This window comes from Eumetopias jubatus, unplaced genomic scaffold (assembly GCF_037043125.1).
Source record: "Eumetopias jubatus isolate StellerSeaLion01/CBP00866 unplaced genomic scaffold, mEumJub1_p1.0 scaffold_4, whole genome shotgun sequence".
NCBI lineage: Eukaryota > Metazoa > Chordata > Mammalia > Carnivora > Otariidae > Eumetopias > Eumetopias jubatus.
In genome coordinates this window covers 141,753,038-141,769,434 of record NW_028274810.1, presented here as the reverse complement: position 1 = coordinate 141,769,434, position 16,397 = coordinate 141,753,038, and the positions used below count along the sequence as shown (strand labels likewise).

Genomic DNA, 16,397 nt, shown 5'->3' with positions numbered 1-16,397 from the left:
GGCAGTAGGGTAATTGGAGATTTATAGAGGTAAATCTGGCAAAGTATTGCAAAAGACTTTACAATGTGCCTATCCTTTGAAATCTTGAAGTCATTGTTCTATATTTTCTTAATCCATTGGTTGTTGATAAAAAGTCTAATGTCAATCTCATTTTGCTTTTTGTTTTTGTTTTTGTTGTCCTCTTCGAAGCTTTTCTTGTTATTGACAGGGTTTGAATTTTCACTAAGCTCTATCTAGGTTGGCTTTTCTTTTCATTTGTCTTGTCAAGTTTTTGGTAGGCTATTTCAATTTGGGATTTCACATCTTTCTTCATTCAGTTCTGAGAAATACTATTATTTCTGTGAATAATGCTTCCCTTCATTTTTCTCTACTCTCTCCTTCTGGAACCAATCTTCGATTGAGGTTGTAATGTCTGGATTTTGATCCTGTGTTCCCAACGTGTTTTTCATATCTTCACTTGCTCCTTCCAGGAGAATCGCTAGGGCAGCTCACTCACTTGCTCTTTATGTTTGTCCTGCTATTCAGCTTCCCTACTGAGTTTTTAAAAATTCATTTCAACAGTTAAAATTATTATTTCAAATATCTTTAGTCACTCTTGTCCTTGTTTTGTGCTTACCTTATCTTCCCTCATTTTTCTGGGCAGATTAACTACACTTATTTAAGATTTTCTGCTGCATACCTTATTAGCTACATTTCCTAGGGTCTCCACCATAAAGTTTGCTGTCTCTCTTCTATGGTATTGGCCTTCTCCAAATGTTTGTTTATTCTTGTTTTGTGCTAATTTCTGTAACTGAAATTTCATGTAGAACGTCAGCTGCGCCTACTTCTTTTGAGAAGCCCACTTGGAAGGCAGGGATGGAAACTATTGGCCTAACTCTTGGCACTATTTCCAGAGAGTCAGCCCTCATGGTATGGATCTTTTTTTTCTCTTTCTCTCAGGGGTCACCAGCCCTTAAGAGTACTGCCCTTCTCTCTGCGCCAGGCCCCTCTCTGTGCTGTTTCTACTTAACAACACTTCTGACACCAGATGTGTGGGATTTTTTTCCCACCAAATCAACCAGTTCTCCAACTCTCTGGACACTGACTAGGTGTCCTACAATTCAGCTCAATTCTGACACCAACTACCTGGAGTCAGCACAGCCCGCACAGGTGAAGGGCTCAGTCCCACAAGATTGCCCCCCACGTCAGATGCCAATCTCAAGTCCCAGGTCACCACCTGTACATGTGCCCCTTCAGCTGTAAGTTGGAGTTCTTAGATTCCCTCCTCAGCTTCAGTGATTTGCTAGCATGGCTCACAGAACTCAGGGACACTTTACTTACGTTTGCCAGTTTATTGTAAAGGATATGGTAAAAGATACAAATGAACAGCCAGGTGAAGAGGTACACAGGGCGTGGTCTAGAAGATTCGTAAGTGCATTCTGTTCCTGTGGAGTTGGGGGTTGTCACCCTCTTGGCACATGGATGCTTTTACCAACCTGGATGCTCCCCCATTATTGTTATTTAAGGGTTTTTTTAATTGGAAATTTCATCATGTAGGCATAACGAATGACTCAATTTCCAGCCCCAGAGTTTGGGAGGTGGGGCTGAAAGTTCCAAGCTCTTAGTCAAGATTAGGTCTTTCTGGCAACCGGCCCCTATCCTGAAGCTATCTAGGGGACCTCCAAGAGCTGCCTCATTAGAATAAATGGCACTCCTGTCTCTCCTGTCACTCACAAAATTCCAAGGACTTTAGGAGCTCTGTGTCATGAACTGGAGCAAAGACCAAATGTTATAACAAAAGATGCTCCTATCACCCTGTCACTCAGGTAGTTACCAGGGTTTTAGGAGATCTATGCCAGGAACTGGAGGGAAAGACCACATATGTATTTCTTGTTCTGTCACAACATCCCACCTCACAGACCGCTCTGTGACTGCTGGCTGGCCTCCGCTGCTGGAGGAGTAGAAGCACCAGCCCACCTGGTTGCCCCTGGCCTCCCTGTGGCTACTGCAGAGCTTCTGCCCGCTTCTGGTCTCCCACCTGCTCGTCCCCCTCATGCTTCCTGGGCCACCTTTGCTCTGTTCAGTCAGGTACTCTTCAACCAAGTATTCCTTGATGTAACCCTCTTGCTTTTCAGTGAGGCTATTTATTTAAACCTCATTCTATCATTTCTTGGCATTTGTTATGGAAGGAGCATATGCTCAGTCCAACACCTGCAGATGGAATGGTGTAAAAAAAACTGTATAACCTTCAAACCAGTAACTCCACTTGTAGGAATTTATCCTAAGGAGATAATTAAGAATAAAGCTTTAAAGCTTTAAGGGGCGCCTGGGTGGCTCAGTCCGTTGACATCAAACTCTTGATTTCAGCTCAGGTGGTGATCTCATTGGTCGTGAGATTGAGCCCCGCATCAGGCTCTAAGCTCATCGGGGAGTCTGTTTGAGATTCTCTCTCTCCCTCTCCCCCTGCCCCTCCTCCTGCTCTCTCTCTCCCTCTCAAAAAAATAAATCTTAAGAAAAAAAAAAGAAGAAAGCTTAAAGCCTAAGGGGTTTCAACCACAGTGACATTGTGAAAACAAATAACCAGCTAGAGGGGATTAAATAAATGGTGACACGGGTGCCTGGCTGGCTCACTCGGTAGAGCATCCAATTCTTGATCTTGGGGTCATGAGTTCAAGCCCCACATTGGGCATAGAGCTTACTTTAAAAAAATTATAAATGGTGACACATCCGTACAATGGCAAACTTACTGTGTGAAAACTAACAAGGCAGAATATTGAATTGCATGGAAAAATGTCATTGATGTTAGTAAAAGTTTCAGGTTACAAAATTATTTTAAAGTCTCATTTTCGTTAAAAAAAAAAAATACACACAAAGGGGCACCTGGGTGGCTCAGTCAGTTAAGCGTCTGACTCTTGATCTCAGGGTCATGAGTTCAAGCCCCACATCAGGCTTCACACTGGGCGTGGAGCCTATACATATGTATATATATGTATATATAAATATAAATATAAATATATATATATATTTAAAACCCCCACACACATGTTCTTTTAGAAAAGGGTAGTTTCGCATGGTGGGATTATAGTGACTTATTTCTTCTTTGTGGCTTTTTCCCCACATGGTTGGGGATTGTTTGCAGCAGCTGTCATGTGCAAGACGCCCGTGCCATCCTCTGCTTCTCTCCCCAAGGTGTGCTGGAAGATGGACTGTCCTCCAATGGTGTGCCCCGATCTACAGCCCCAGGTGGAATCTCCAACCCAGATAAGAAGATGAGCTGTGGGACCCAGTGCCCGAATCCCCAGAGCCTCAACTCCGGCCCTCTGACCCAGAAACAGAATGGCCTTCGGACCACGGAGGTAGGTCACAGCCACAGAAGCCACTTGGTTCTGGAGAAGGGGGGAGAAGCTTGCTTCAGAACAGGGCCACGCTGAGATGGTGCCCAGGGAAGGAGCAGTGACGGCTCCCCATGCCAATGGAGAGTCTTCTACTCCACCCATGGGAAACCTGTTGCAAAGGCAGGACCCCACCCCATTCCCATTCCTCCCTTGAGGGTTGTTTTGTTGAGTCAGCAGAGATGGGCCCTTGCTGTCTGCACTCTAAAGGAAGCCTGTGTTTGCTTAAATACAGCTTTGTTCGAGGATCCCTTCAGCACAGCTCTCACCATCTTGACACTGAGGATGGTACTGGGCACAGGAACCAGTTTGGGGCCAGGCAGTGGGCAGGGCCCAGGGTTGACAGGGAAGGAGAGAGAAGACAGGTGTGGTAGGAGACAGGCCAGGCGTTTTTACCTCACACCCTCCCCCGAGGCAGGCAGTGGGAGCATCCCCACAGTGGTGGTGGGGCCGGGGGGCCTGTCATTGCAGAATGTGGTGGCAGCGTCACCCTCAGACTGTTAGTGTTGAAGAAGAGGCAGGGCTGTGGCATCACAGTGCCAGGGGAGCTCCTTTGGAGTCTTTCCTTTCTCCCAGAGCTGTTGTGGGGAGGTGCTCCCCCTGCCGGCTCTAGCTCCTCCCACTGGCAAGACTGCCCCTAGTAGGCCCCGCCCCTAGTAGGCCCACCGGGGTCGGCCCTCCTTCCTCTTCCTTCCTCCCCCACCTCCTCACCTGCCCCTGCCCCACTGCTTACCTGATGCTGATTTTCCAAACCTACCCCCCCACTCTCCCCTGTCAAAATTTATTGGTCCTGGCCCCTCAGGCCAAGGCCACCTGTTTCCTGACTCTACAACTGGTTCTTTAATGATGGGATTCTTGAGTCAGTTACCTCCCTAACCCTTGGTTAGAAAACCTGTTGCCAATTCAGCTTTAATGCTTGTTAACTAAGTGGCCTGGCAGGAACCACTTAATCTTTCGGAGTCTCAGGTTCCTTATCTACACAATGGAAATAATAGCACAATGAGAGAACAGATGGGCCCGCTCTGTGTAAACTGAGAAGTGTTGTAAGACCCGGCAGTAGGAATTAGCAGGGGATGGTTAGGCACACAGCACCCAACAGGATGGAATGAAGCACTGGTGGTAGCTCTTTAGACTCAGAAGAAAGACATGGAGGGGAAGGGATAGACTTGAACTTGAGGGTGGCCCTCTGAGCGTCCTGGATCACCTACTCGGCCTGTGCGTGAGCTGGCCTTCTGGAGGCCTAAGCATCATTGCCTCCCCGCCCAAGGGTAGGCCCCACAGAACTATGCTCAAAAGCTGGGTGACTGCTTTAGTGCAGGCGTGACATTTGTTCCGGAGCCTCCTTCCCACGCGTGTGCCCTCACCTTTTGAGTCAGGCTGGGTCCTGGTGGGCAGGAAGCAGCTTTGCCTGGTGTGTGGCATGCTCCATACACTGGCTTCCTGCCCCCCCCACCCCCAGCATTCAGCCCTTTAAAATTGTGCTCTGCGGTTTACAAAGTGCTTTTAGGTCTGCTGGGGCATTAAATCCTCCCAAGAGCACTGTAAAGTAAGCATCATCCCCAACTTACAGAAAAGGAACCCGATTCATTTGACTTATGACATGAGTCGTTCATGTAAGTGCTGGAGATGAGTGCCAATGACTTGAACTCGAAACAGGCGACTATTATAAAGATGGAGCATAGAGATGTGAATGGACGCTTTACTGAAGAATAAGGTGTTAGTCTTTTATGGCCACAGTAATGCTGCATACCAAAGCACACCAGCATTCAGTGGCTTCAAACAGTCATCTTTTGTTTTTCCCCTCACAGTCAGTTGCAAGTTGAGTGGCTAGGCCTGACTTTCGACACCAGGCTCCTCGTGTAGCTCAAGCTGTTCCATGTATATTATTTTGGGAATCAGGCCAGAAAAGCAGCATCTCTGAGGCATATCTTCTCATGACTGCAGTAGAAACCCAAGAGGGCAAAACCAAACTATCCAAACCCATTTCATGTCTCTGCTCATATCCTGCCCAAGGAGGTCACATGGACAAGCCCAACATCAGGAGGGCAAGGAAGTACACACTGTCCCCAGTGGAGAGACAGCAAAGGATTAAGGGCAATCATGCTATCTACCACATAGAACGTACATTCAGAAAAACGCCCACATCGGTCATAAGTGCAATGAATCTTTTTAAGGCGACACACCCATGTAACCGTCATCCATGTGAAGACACAGAACATTTTCCGTACCCCAGAAATCTCCCTTGTGCCCCTCACCGTGGTGACTGGGATGTGCCAGTCACTGTCCACCTCTGCAAACCTAACCACTCTTCTGACAGCTAGCTAGATTCTAGGTCAGTTGTGTTTATTTTTTAGACGTTTGTAAATGGAATCATACGGTATGTGCTCTTTTGTGCCTGGCTTCTTTTGTTCAACATGGGGCAGGTGAGACTCATCTGTGCTGTTGTGAGTTGCAAAGATTTGCTCATTTTCATTGTTATGTGTATCCCATTATGTGACTGTAACCATCCTATTGAAGGACATTTGGGTTGTTTCTGGTCTGGGGCTATTGTGAACAATACAGCTGTTAACCTTCGTGTGCATGCGTGCTGGTGGACATTCATTTCTTTTCTGAGTAGTCCTAGAAGTAGAATTGCTGGCTCATAGGATGCGGCTATATTCGACTTCTGTAGATACTGACAGGTAGTTTTCCACGCTCACCAGCTTTACACGCTAACCAGCCATAGGTGAATTCCAGTTATGGAACATAAGAATTTAAAGCCAGGAAGTTGGGGCGCCTGGGTGGCTTAACTGCTTAAGGTACCAACTCTGGACTTTGGCTCAGGTCATGATCTCTGCATCCCGGGGTCAAGCCCCACGTCAGGCTCCACGCCCATCGGGGAGTCTGCTGGTCCCTCTCCTTCTGTTGCTCCCTTGCGCTCTCTCTCTTTCTCTCAAATAAATACATAGATAAATAAAATCTTTTAACAAATACATAAATAAAGCCAGTAAGTTGTGCTTCGTCTTCCTTAGGCCTGTGACATCAGCCTTGCAGTCAGGCATGGAGCACTAAGCACTTGTTATATTATCTCACCCAGTCCTCACAATGACTGTAAAATGTTGATATTCTCACCAGTTGACAGAGGAGGACGGAAACTCAGAGATGGCCGAGGGAAGCAGCGCCCCGCACCCCCCCCCACACACACACGCGGTGGGGCCCCCCCGGAGGCGGGGGCGGGGGTGAGGAGCTAGCCCACCTGACCAGCCCCAGGAGCAGGTGGTACCCGCTGATAGGCCATCCATGCAGGTTGTTTTCACAACCCAGGGAGCAATGGCTGTGGTGTAGCCACTTCCCAGATAAGATCAGGGAGCAGAGGGCTTCAGTTCTGAGTGTTCAGACAGTTGCTGAAGTGCATCAGTGGTCTTTGTGTCCTGGGATCTCACCATCTCATCATCTTGCGCCCCCCCCAAAAGCCATGGCAGAGGTTCTTCTACCCACAGTGGCAGTTTATAAGCCAAGCTTACCTCTGATTGAAGCTCCTGTCAGCAGCGCTGTCTTGTCCCAACACAGCTCTCAGCGGTGAATCTGCTCAAGGAAAGTAATTTTCTTCCTAAACTCTCCGGGGCCTTTGACATAAGTCTTCCTTGCTGCTCCTCTATACTCTGGGCTAAAGCTTCCTGCATTTTCAGTGACTGGCTCAGGCAGTATCCACTCGCCTCCTCTCTCTTCCTCTACTCCCCCAAGATGACCTATTACCCTTTCACCGCGTTCCCCTGTACGGCATCCGGCCACCAGGCTCATGGCTTTGGGCACTTTTTAAGAGCTTTCTTTCTCCAGAGGAACCCGTTCATGAAGCATGCATCTTTATGCACCTGCCTACATTCCGATGTAGAAAACAAGTCTGCGTGTTAGAGGCAATCCTTGCTAGGCCTGGAAAAGTTCTGCTCGGTTCCTATAAGCACTCCTTGGATTCACTCGTGTCATGTTCTTCCATGGAGGGCCATCAAGGTGCCAGGCACTGTTCTGATGCCAAGGACCCAGGTGTGGAAAAGGAACACGTGCCCTGTGCTCTGAAGCGACTGCCAATTTTAATGGGGGTGAGGTTGGGGGGGCTCAGATAATACAGAATGCATGAACAAGGGCTTCACCAATTTGAAGCAGTGCTGTTTATTTCAAGGAAATAAAAGGCCATTAATAGGGGATGGCAGCTCCTCCGGTTAAGGTAGACGCCTCTGCACAGGTCAGACTGCTTTCTGGAGGGTGCTAGGGACAGCTAGTGGTGCTAATGGCTGTGGGTAGCAGCGTCCCCTGCTCTGAGCGCCTCGCCACTTCATGCCCCAGCCGAGAGACCATAGCTTCCTTCCTGCGATTCCCTCGGCCCCCGTCTTCCGCCTAGTGTGAATAGGTGCTAACTAGTGAGAGGGATGTGACAGTAATGATATTCGGCAAGTTGGAACTGTCTCGGTGGAGAGCCCTTTCTCTTTTTCTGCTGTGTCTTGATTTCCTCCAGTCCCTCGGGACCTTCCTGACATCTCAGCATCTGAGAAATCCTTGACTGGATCTCCTTCCCCCAGCCTCTTCCCTGAGCTTGACAAATACCCAGGAGCAAGTCCTATAGATGCTCTTCTGTCCTGCTCATTAATCGTTCAGGAAACTCTGGACTGCCTCCAAACATTTGCTCTCCAGGCTGAATGTGCCATTTCCTCAGCCTTAGGACTCCTGTTTTTCTCCCCCAGAACTATCTCCTCAAGTATTCAGCTAAGGTAGAAATGTATGTGTGGATACAGCTCTGAGCAGACGAAACTTGAGTGTGTGGCTGGTCTCCCAATGAGCCCGCATGTCTTTGGAAGCTGCGTCATTGTGAGTTACTTTATTATTCTTGACAAAGTGGCCAGACCGCGCTGAAGAACTCCACCGATGTCCTGACCGATTCTCAGCGGAGGAGCTTCCTCCTTCTGCTCCTGCTCCCCCTAACCCAGTGTCTGACTGGTGGCCAGGCTTGGTCCAGTCCAGGAAAGATGGACTTCGGCCAGAAATGGCTCTGGCCAAAGAGGGAGGCCTGCTCCAGAAAGAAGGATGGGATAAGCCCAGAATTTCTCCAGGGTGGTGGTAATAGGAGATACGTGAGAAGTGTTTGGAAAGTAAATATGAATTTCTCCTTGCAAAACAAAAACATGCCATTAAAAGGAGGGAGAGAACAAAAGAAACCATTGAGGAAAACCAGAGACGGAGACCTGTCAGAACGGCACTTTGATGCACATTTTAGTTTGAGCCTGGGAAAAGAAGGTAATTTAGCAGTATAGGGATGTGGAGGGGTGTGTGGGTGGGTGTGTGTGGGTGGGTGGGTGTGTGTGGGGGTGGGTGTGTGGGTGGTGATTTCCACTACCTCCGTATATGCAGCTATCTGCTGGCTGCCACCTTATATACATGAAGAATTGCAAGACTCACTGTTCATCTAAGGGTGTGTGGAAACACCAATCCTACTGGAAGACTCTCGGGGCAGAGACCTCCTTATTCTTCATTCCCTTGCCCCCTGAGCCTGCTTCAGGTTACGAATCTCGTATGTACTCATCAACTGCTTGGGACCTTCCTGACATCTCAGCATCTGAGAAATCCTTGACTGGGTCTCCTTGATCGAATGAGGCTGGCCTAGTACTTCACTAGGATTAGAAAGGTTTCCCACAGAACCACTCCTACCCGGCGCCACCATCTTATGATTGATGACTGTACTGTGGGATCCCCAGTACTTTTCTCAAGCAGGTTCTGCTGCCTTCCTAGTGTTTGATCTACCGGAGGTTCAAGTTGAAAAGCAACAACTCCTTTTGGCACTTGCTACCAGATAGATCTAAACCCCTATGCTGAGTAGCCGAAGTGAGTACCATGCATGAGGCTGTGGTCGGCACAGGATTTGCTCCAGGCTTGGGGGGTTCTGGAGAGTTTTGCCTGAGGCGTGACCTGACCCCTGCTTTTGGAGCCTAGCATCCTGGCCCTGGGTGGAGTTGCTACGATCAAATGTTTCCTGACGACCTCGAATGAGTGCCGTGAAGCAGCAGCAAGTAAAATCACAGAATTCAGGAATAGCTAGACGTTAGTTGTTATCTGTTTCCCTTTAATGGGGCTTGACTGAAAAGAAAAATGTCTTGAGTTGCAGCTGACAAGGCTCAGTCTTTAATCTTTTGGGAAGGAAGAGGGGGGAGCTGATATTTTTCAGTGTCTACCATGAGCCAGACACACTGCATATGGCATCATCTTTACCCCTCACTCTACGGGGGAAGCAGCGTTTCCCACTCAGGAAAACAGGCTCAGGAAGGTTAGGTATTTGGCCAACGTGGCCCAAGGAATAGTGATGTGGCTCTGTTAGACTTAAAACCCAGATCTGTCTGCCTCCAAACCCCATGTTCTTCCTTCCCATTACCAAAAAACAGTGGAGAATTCAGAGTAAGCTTTGGCAGAGTTGTGGGAGGCTGGATGTGGGACCCGGGTCCACCATCTTTAGTTCAACCCACCGTCTTCATTGACATTGGCCTTGGGAAAATTATGTTGGCCTGAGTGAATTCCCCTGTCTCATTGGGAAAGGGAGTGCAGTACCATTTCTGGCTCTCTCAGGGATGGCACAAGAAACAGTCAACTGTAAGCATAATGTAAATATGTGTGAAAGTTCTAGGGCAGGGCAGTGCAAACAGGTGTGCTATTCCCAGGACATTTTTTGTCTTCTTTCTGAAGATTTCTTTTTATACGTGTGCTCAAGTTATTTGTTGGGTGTCTATTATGTGATAGGCACTAAATTATATTCTGGGGATATATTCTGCTGAACACAACACACTGGGTCCCTACCTTCTTGAAGTTTATAATCTGATGAGGATGTAGAAAATATGCAAGTAAAAAAAGCAAATATATAATCCAAACCATGGTTAAGGCCAAGAAGGAAGTAAAGAATACTGGGAGAGAGAAATCTTTAGCTGTGGTTACCCCTGGGGAAAGCACAAGTGTGGCCAGAGCATAACAATGTTACTTTTCATTCTGCCTTCTCTACTCTTTGAATTTCTTTTACCATAATTTTGTATTGGTTTTATAAATAAAAAATACAGTTAGAGAAAAATCGATGTCTGATAAATCATAATCTCAGTAAGCCTTGCTTTTCTTTGTTGTCTGTGAGGAACTGTGAAAAGGTTCAGATGATCTCGTGTTAGGTATAGATATATTTGTGGAGTCAAAGTAAAGTTGAGAACATCTGTATTCCCATGTTGAGGGTGATGTGAGAAACGGTGAGCGGACTCAGCTGCACCCCTGAGTCCAGGCACACTGCCCCTACTTCCACGGAGAACGAGCTGGGTCGTCGACTTCTAAACCCCAAGAGAAACAGTTTCATCTGGGTTCGAGGCTGCCGGGAAGTTATCACGGTCAATCTGGTTACCCTTGAGAAACAGCAGCCGATAAATTACTTTTAATTAAAGAGGCAGCATCAAGAGGACTAAAATCCATGATTCATAGAGTTCTAAACCTGCAGAAATGAAAATGAGGCAGAGGGAAGAAGAGAAAAGCTGTAAAGCTGAGTGAGAAACAAGAGGTGGCCCATTAACAAGAGTCAGTGGTGATAAAACTCACAAAGCAAGAATTTTAGAAGTGGGGAAAGGATTGAATGAGCAGAGAAGCCACAGAAGAAAAAGGTGCCAAATGGGTTTCTCTCATCACTGAGTTGCAAACCAGGAGTTTTTTTTTGTTTTTTTTTTTTAAGCCAGTAATTGCAAATGGAACATGTTTTCTTTTCCTGTAGTTAAATAAAGGGAGTGGGCTGTGAAATAAAAAGGTTTGGCTGGCTGAGAAGCACATCATAGGGGAAAACGCCTCTTCTACACACTGTCTGAGGAACCAAATGGGAAAATTGTTCCGTGTATCCCGATGGCTCTTCTCTTGTAGGAGGGCAACGCAACTTCTCAAGAGGGCTTCTAGAGAAAATAACCTGGCATTGTGGTTCTCTTTTTCCCTCTCCTTTGGGCTTGAAATCTGAGATTTCCAAGTTGTACCTAGATTCCAGCAATGACCCACCCCTCCACCCCCGAATGTCTGCATTGCTCTTTCATAAAGCACTTGCAGAAGAATGCCTTGTTGTTCTGTTTAACTTGATAGAGTTCATACAGCATGATTATTTGAGAGTGGACTCGTTTATGGCTTAGATAGAGCCTGTACCCACCACTGGAGTAAAGAACTTCAGTTGCCCTTTATCCAAATGCATATGGCGCAGCCTTACCGTCGGTGTTGTTTATAAGGAGCTAGAGCAAGACCCATAGTTCTGGTAGAATAAGAAGGTTTTCAGTTGAAATTTAGAATGTTTGACATCATCATTTTGCAAACAGAATTAATGGCAGCTCTAACTGGGCTGACTGACTGACCTGGTTTGCGGGCACCTGAGCAGGTTCCCAGAATGAAGGACTTCCAGTTTTAAAATGGGCCGATCTTGGGCCAGCTGGGAAAAGTTCGTCACCCTATTAATGCTGAGTGACATGCATAATTCTCTCAAAAAGGCCCACAAAGAATCAGGCATTATTGCCCCATGTTTCAGGGAAGGGAACTGAGACTGAGAGGCTAAAGCAACGTATCTTGCAGCAGCTGACTGGTGACAAAGCCTTTCCCCAAGGCCAGCTATGTCTAGCCCCAAAGCTTGTGCTGTAAATAATGCCACTTTGGATCGGCTTTCGATATCCAGATTTAAGAAACTTGCAAAAAGAAAAAACAGAAATTGCCTTGTTGTTCTTGAGATTAAAACCGTACATATTCTGTGGCTGTTCTGGGAATGACTGTTGTGTAGCTTTGGACTCTTAAACAGGCAAGGAAATGAAGAATCATCCAACTATTGAATTTTTGCTTATATTTTTAAGCTTAGAAAAGCAGACTAAAATATAGAGCAGAGCATTTTCTGTTTATAATCTTTAATAACCTTTTGTGAAATCTTGCCAGGAACTCTAAAGAAAAGCAGTTACACTGTTTGGAAAGTTGACATTTTCATTCTGGAAAGCTCTCTTACTGCCTACCGGTTTGAGGGGAAAGCCGCTGTCAACTTGGCTCATTTCAAATAAAGCTTCTGTGTCTCCATTCCATGCCCCGTTCTCAAGGCTTGTATGCAGCAGCACCTGAAATGCAAATCAGATGGAATCGGCCTCCTAATTGCCGCATTTTTCTTTAGGAGACAAAATTGGTTGTGGGACTTTAGGAGTTCTCTGCTTTTAGGGAAAAATAAACCCATCAAAGTCACTGCTTGCCCTGGTGCCAGTTCAGGCTTGGAAGAGCTGAGAGTAAGACTAAATCCTTAAAACAGCATTGACTTCTGGTTGTTCAAACAAGGGGGCATTGACAAATGCAGTGTGCTCATTCAGTCATTCATCCACTAATTCAGCCAAACTTCAATAGAGAGCCTGCTCTGTCTCAGATGGTGCCAGGCACTGGGAACATGAAGAGAACAATGAAGTCCTAGCTCATGACATCAATGGACAGGACTAAAATTGCATATAGACAAAATTATCCCGTAAACGCCCCTCAGATCACCCATAAAGTATTCTTAGGTCAGGTCCCCTAGAAGCCGAGCCCAAGACAAGGATTCTTGTGCAAGCAGTTGATTGAAAGAGTAGTCTCAGGTGAAGCCTGTGTGGTAGTAAGGGAAGCAGGAGGGGCAGAGGACCCAGTTCAGTCTTATATGAGCTCTGCTGAATCCCACACACAGCCTGATCCCACGGGGGCTCTGGAGCATGAAGATGCCATAGATTTACATCCCCTCAAGGCAAAATGGCCAGCCTTTTGTATCCCCAACAATCAGACATTGGCTTTGGGCTGTCTCCAGGAATTAGTGTGTGACCTCTGTCGCATTTCTGAGCAAGGTGGCTCTGATCAGATGAGGGCAATTCTCAAAACGTGGGTGTTGCTGTGAGCAGTTAGCTGCCAAAACTCAAAGCAGTTGGGGGATGGATGCACCAGGCACGTAAAGAGAATCTGGAAGGGGCATCCCAAACAGCTACTACACAGGATTTATGTGACAGGCTACAAACTACAGATCATTTGTTAGTAAATCAAATAGGCCAATTTATTTTTCTCCAATAGCCCCATAGTCCACCATGTCTTTGGATGCACTACAGATAAAGTAGTTGTCCTGTGTTCAAGGGTTATATTATATTAAGAACATGTATCTACCCACACTCACACCCAGCATGGGGAGATGCTCACGCCCTGGGAGATGCTCCCTCAGATCTGAGGCTGACCGTGTCTTCCAGGAGGCAGACGTTGAGATGTCATTATACAGGATGCTTATTGGGCATCAACCCCTGTGGTGAGGAGGGATGGAAGCAGGAGTGGCCAGAGGGAGGAGGTGAGCCAGCCAGATGCAGGCTGAGCAACAGCTGCAGCTGACCCCACCCCCTGGGGACCTCTAGAGCCTAGCGTCTTGTCAGAGCTGGCCTGCTTTGTGCCAAAATGTCCAGGCCTTTGTACCCCCGCATTGGGCCACCCTGGCAAGGGCAGGACCTGGGGTGAGGTGGCTTTCTGCAGCTGAGCACCCCAGGGGGACACCTGGAAGTTATTTACTGATTACGCTCCCAGGAGCTAGGCAGCAGGTCTTCCTGGACTGAGGATTGGGCGGCACCTGTCTGTCCATCCACTGTGGAGGCAACTCCTGTGACCCCTCCCGCGCTCACTCCAAGCAGTTGAGCAGAATGGGCACAAAATCACTCCCCACTGGGTAAAGTTTACTCTTGAGGCGGGACACATGAAGTTGAAGAACCTACAGTTTAGTCAGTACTTTAGTATTTAATATGAACTCCGGACTTTTATCAGCGGTTTATCTTCACTTAGAAGTAGATAATCTATCTTACTTTTTACTTATTATACTTACTAAATCTTTTTGTGGTCATTTTTTTTTAAGAGTTTATTTATTTGGCAGAGTGAGAGACAGCCAGAGAGGGAACACAAGCAGGGGGAGCGGGAGAGGGAGAAGCAGACTCTCTGCTGAGCAGGGAGCCCAATGCGGGGCTCCATCCCAGGACCCTGGGATCATGACCTGAGCCGAAGGCAGACGCTTAAGGACTGAGCCACCCAGGCGCCGCCGTGGTCATTTTTTTTTAGTGACAGGCATTATGCTGAGTCCCTTAATGCATGACCTGATTTAATCCTTACAATGATCTGGTGAGGTAGGTACTATTAATATTCCCTATTTTACGGATGAGAAAACTGAGGGTTAGGTTAGAAAAAAACTTGCTCATGGTGGAATTATCTAGTCAGTATTTGAACCACAAAGTCTGTCTGGCTCCAAAGCTCCACTCCTTCTCTGCTTTACTAAAGCTAACTGTGAAACCTTCCACACTACCCCTTGATGGACCTTAGCGATTATTGCATTCATTCGACAATGTTTTACTGAGCATGCCTTATGCCAGGCTCTGTGCTAGGTCAGTATTAGACTTTTAACAGAGAAACCTTTGAAAAGGAGTATATATGCATGTGTTCTCGTGTGTTCTTCCTGCCTCTGTGCGTGTGTGTGTGTGTGCGCGCGCGCGCGTGTGCGCATTTATGTAACAATCTCAAGAGGTGAATACAAATTTGGATATTTTCCACTAACTCAATTCATGATGTTAAACTTTAACAGGCTAAAAGAGATGCTAAGCGAATGCCTGCAAAAGAAGTCACCATTAACGTTACAGACAGTATCCGACAGATGGACAGAAATCGAAGAATGGCGAAGAACTGTGTTAACTAGCAGAGTGTTCTACTAGAAGGGTGGATGGACTTCTTTGGTGCCCTCCACATGCTGGACCCCATCAAGGAGGCTCAAAGAAGTGGGTGGCCCTTGCTGAGTGTGAAGAATGCTGCCGCTTGAGACACTCTCTTACCTGGCAGGCCAGTGGCCGCCTGGGCTTTTGGGACATTCTCTGCCTCCTACTTACCACGTAGATGTATTGGCGCAGTACTTGCATAGGGTAACAAGCTGCAAATGTGCAGTTTGCCTCTTTGCAACTCCTGCGGTGTGGTCTGATGGAAAAGTGGTGAGCAAAGGCCACAGGTGGGTGATGAAACAGACAAGAAGGAGTAGGTTCCCTGGTGAGAGATGCTCACGTGGCTGCTAAGCTCCTGCCCGTGGTCGTGTGCACACTTGCGGGCCAGCTTGTTCTTTCATTTGTTCTTTCTGAATACTGCCAGTACCGCCATCAGAAAGCTTACCGTGTTCACTTAAAAGTTGTTTTTCACCCAACTGCAAGTCCAGATATAGGAGAAATCACGAACCAGGAAAACTCCCAGCTCTACTTGTTTCCTTAGCTCGGTAGGAGACAGATTCAGATCCCCTGTCACACGAACTAACACCCCCAACACCCACAGCGTGTTTTGGGAGCTCTCCATGAGGCAGTCACACCCATTTCTCGCCTGTCTTCCATGTCCCCCCCCATACCGGTGTCCACGTCAGCCTCCATACCACAATACCGTGGTCACCGTGGTCCACGCACCCAACCTGGGACGCCCCTCAGGGCTCAGCCAAACACCGCATTTACGGAGCTTTCCAGGTCTCTCTGCTTGTACTCTTGAGTGTTTGTTCTCTCCAGTTGGGTCGTTTGCAATTGTTGATCAAGGCGCGGACACAGCTCACAAGAGGGCGATGATCCAGAACCCACCAGCAGCATACATGGCTTCGCTCTGGCCTCTCGACCATGGCGCCAGGACTGTGCCATGTGCTGTCTGTGAAGGAATTGCTTTAGAAAGCCTGGACCTGGTTGCCGTGCATTCACGCTGACACGAGACTGATGCGCCCTGTGTTAGACATCAGAGGTGGGGAAAATGTCTTGATAGATTAAAATTATCTAACATTTCTTTAAACATGTTCAGGTGGAAGTACTTCCTCCAAAGTAATGTAACATGATTTTTAAAGGACTGTTAACATAGCCTGGATTGGGGAAGGTAGGACTAAAGATGTACCAGATGATACCAATAAACTCCATGTTTAGCAGAAATAGGCAGCCTGATGGTGTGTTTATATAATATGGTCCAGAGAATTGACATGCCTAGATTACAATTTAGAAA

General features: G+C 47.2%; 1 protein-coding gene across 1 annotated transcript in view; it reads left to right on the top strand.

Annotated features, from left to right (window-relative positions):
* BAALC (BAALC binder of MAP3K1 and KLF4) overlaps positions 1-16,196 on the top strand; it is an 86,562-nt gene extending 70,366 nt beyond the window's left edge. The window contains exons 2-3 of the mRNA XM_028112600.1: positions 3,169-3,335; positions 14,974-16,196. Of these exons, the coding sequence (XP_027968401.1) occupies positions 3,169-3,335; positions 14,974-15,084 (278 nt within the window). The 3' untranslated portion in view covers positions 15,085-16,196. The remainder of the gene's footprint in view (positions 1-3,168; positions 3,336-14,973) is intronic.
* Positions 16,197-16,397: the final 201 nt, after the last annotated feature.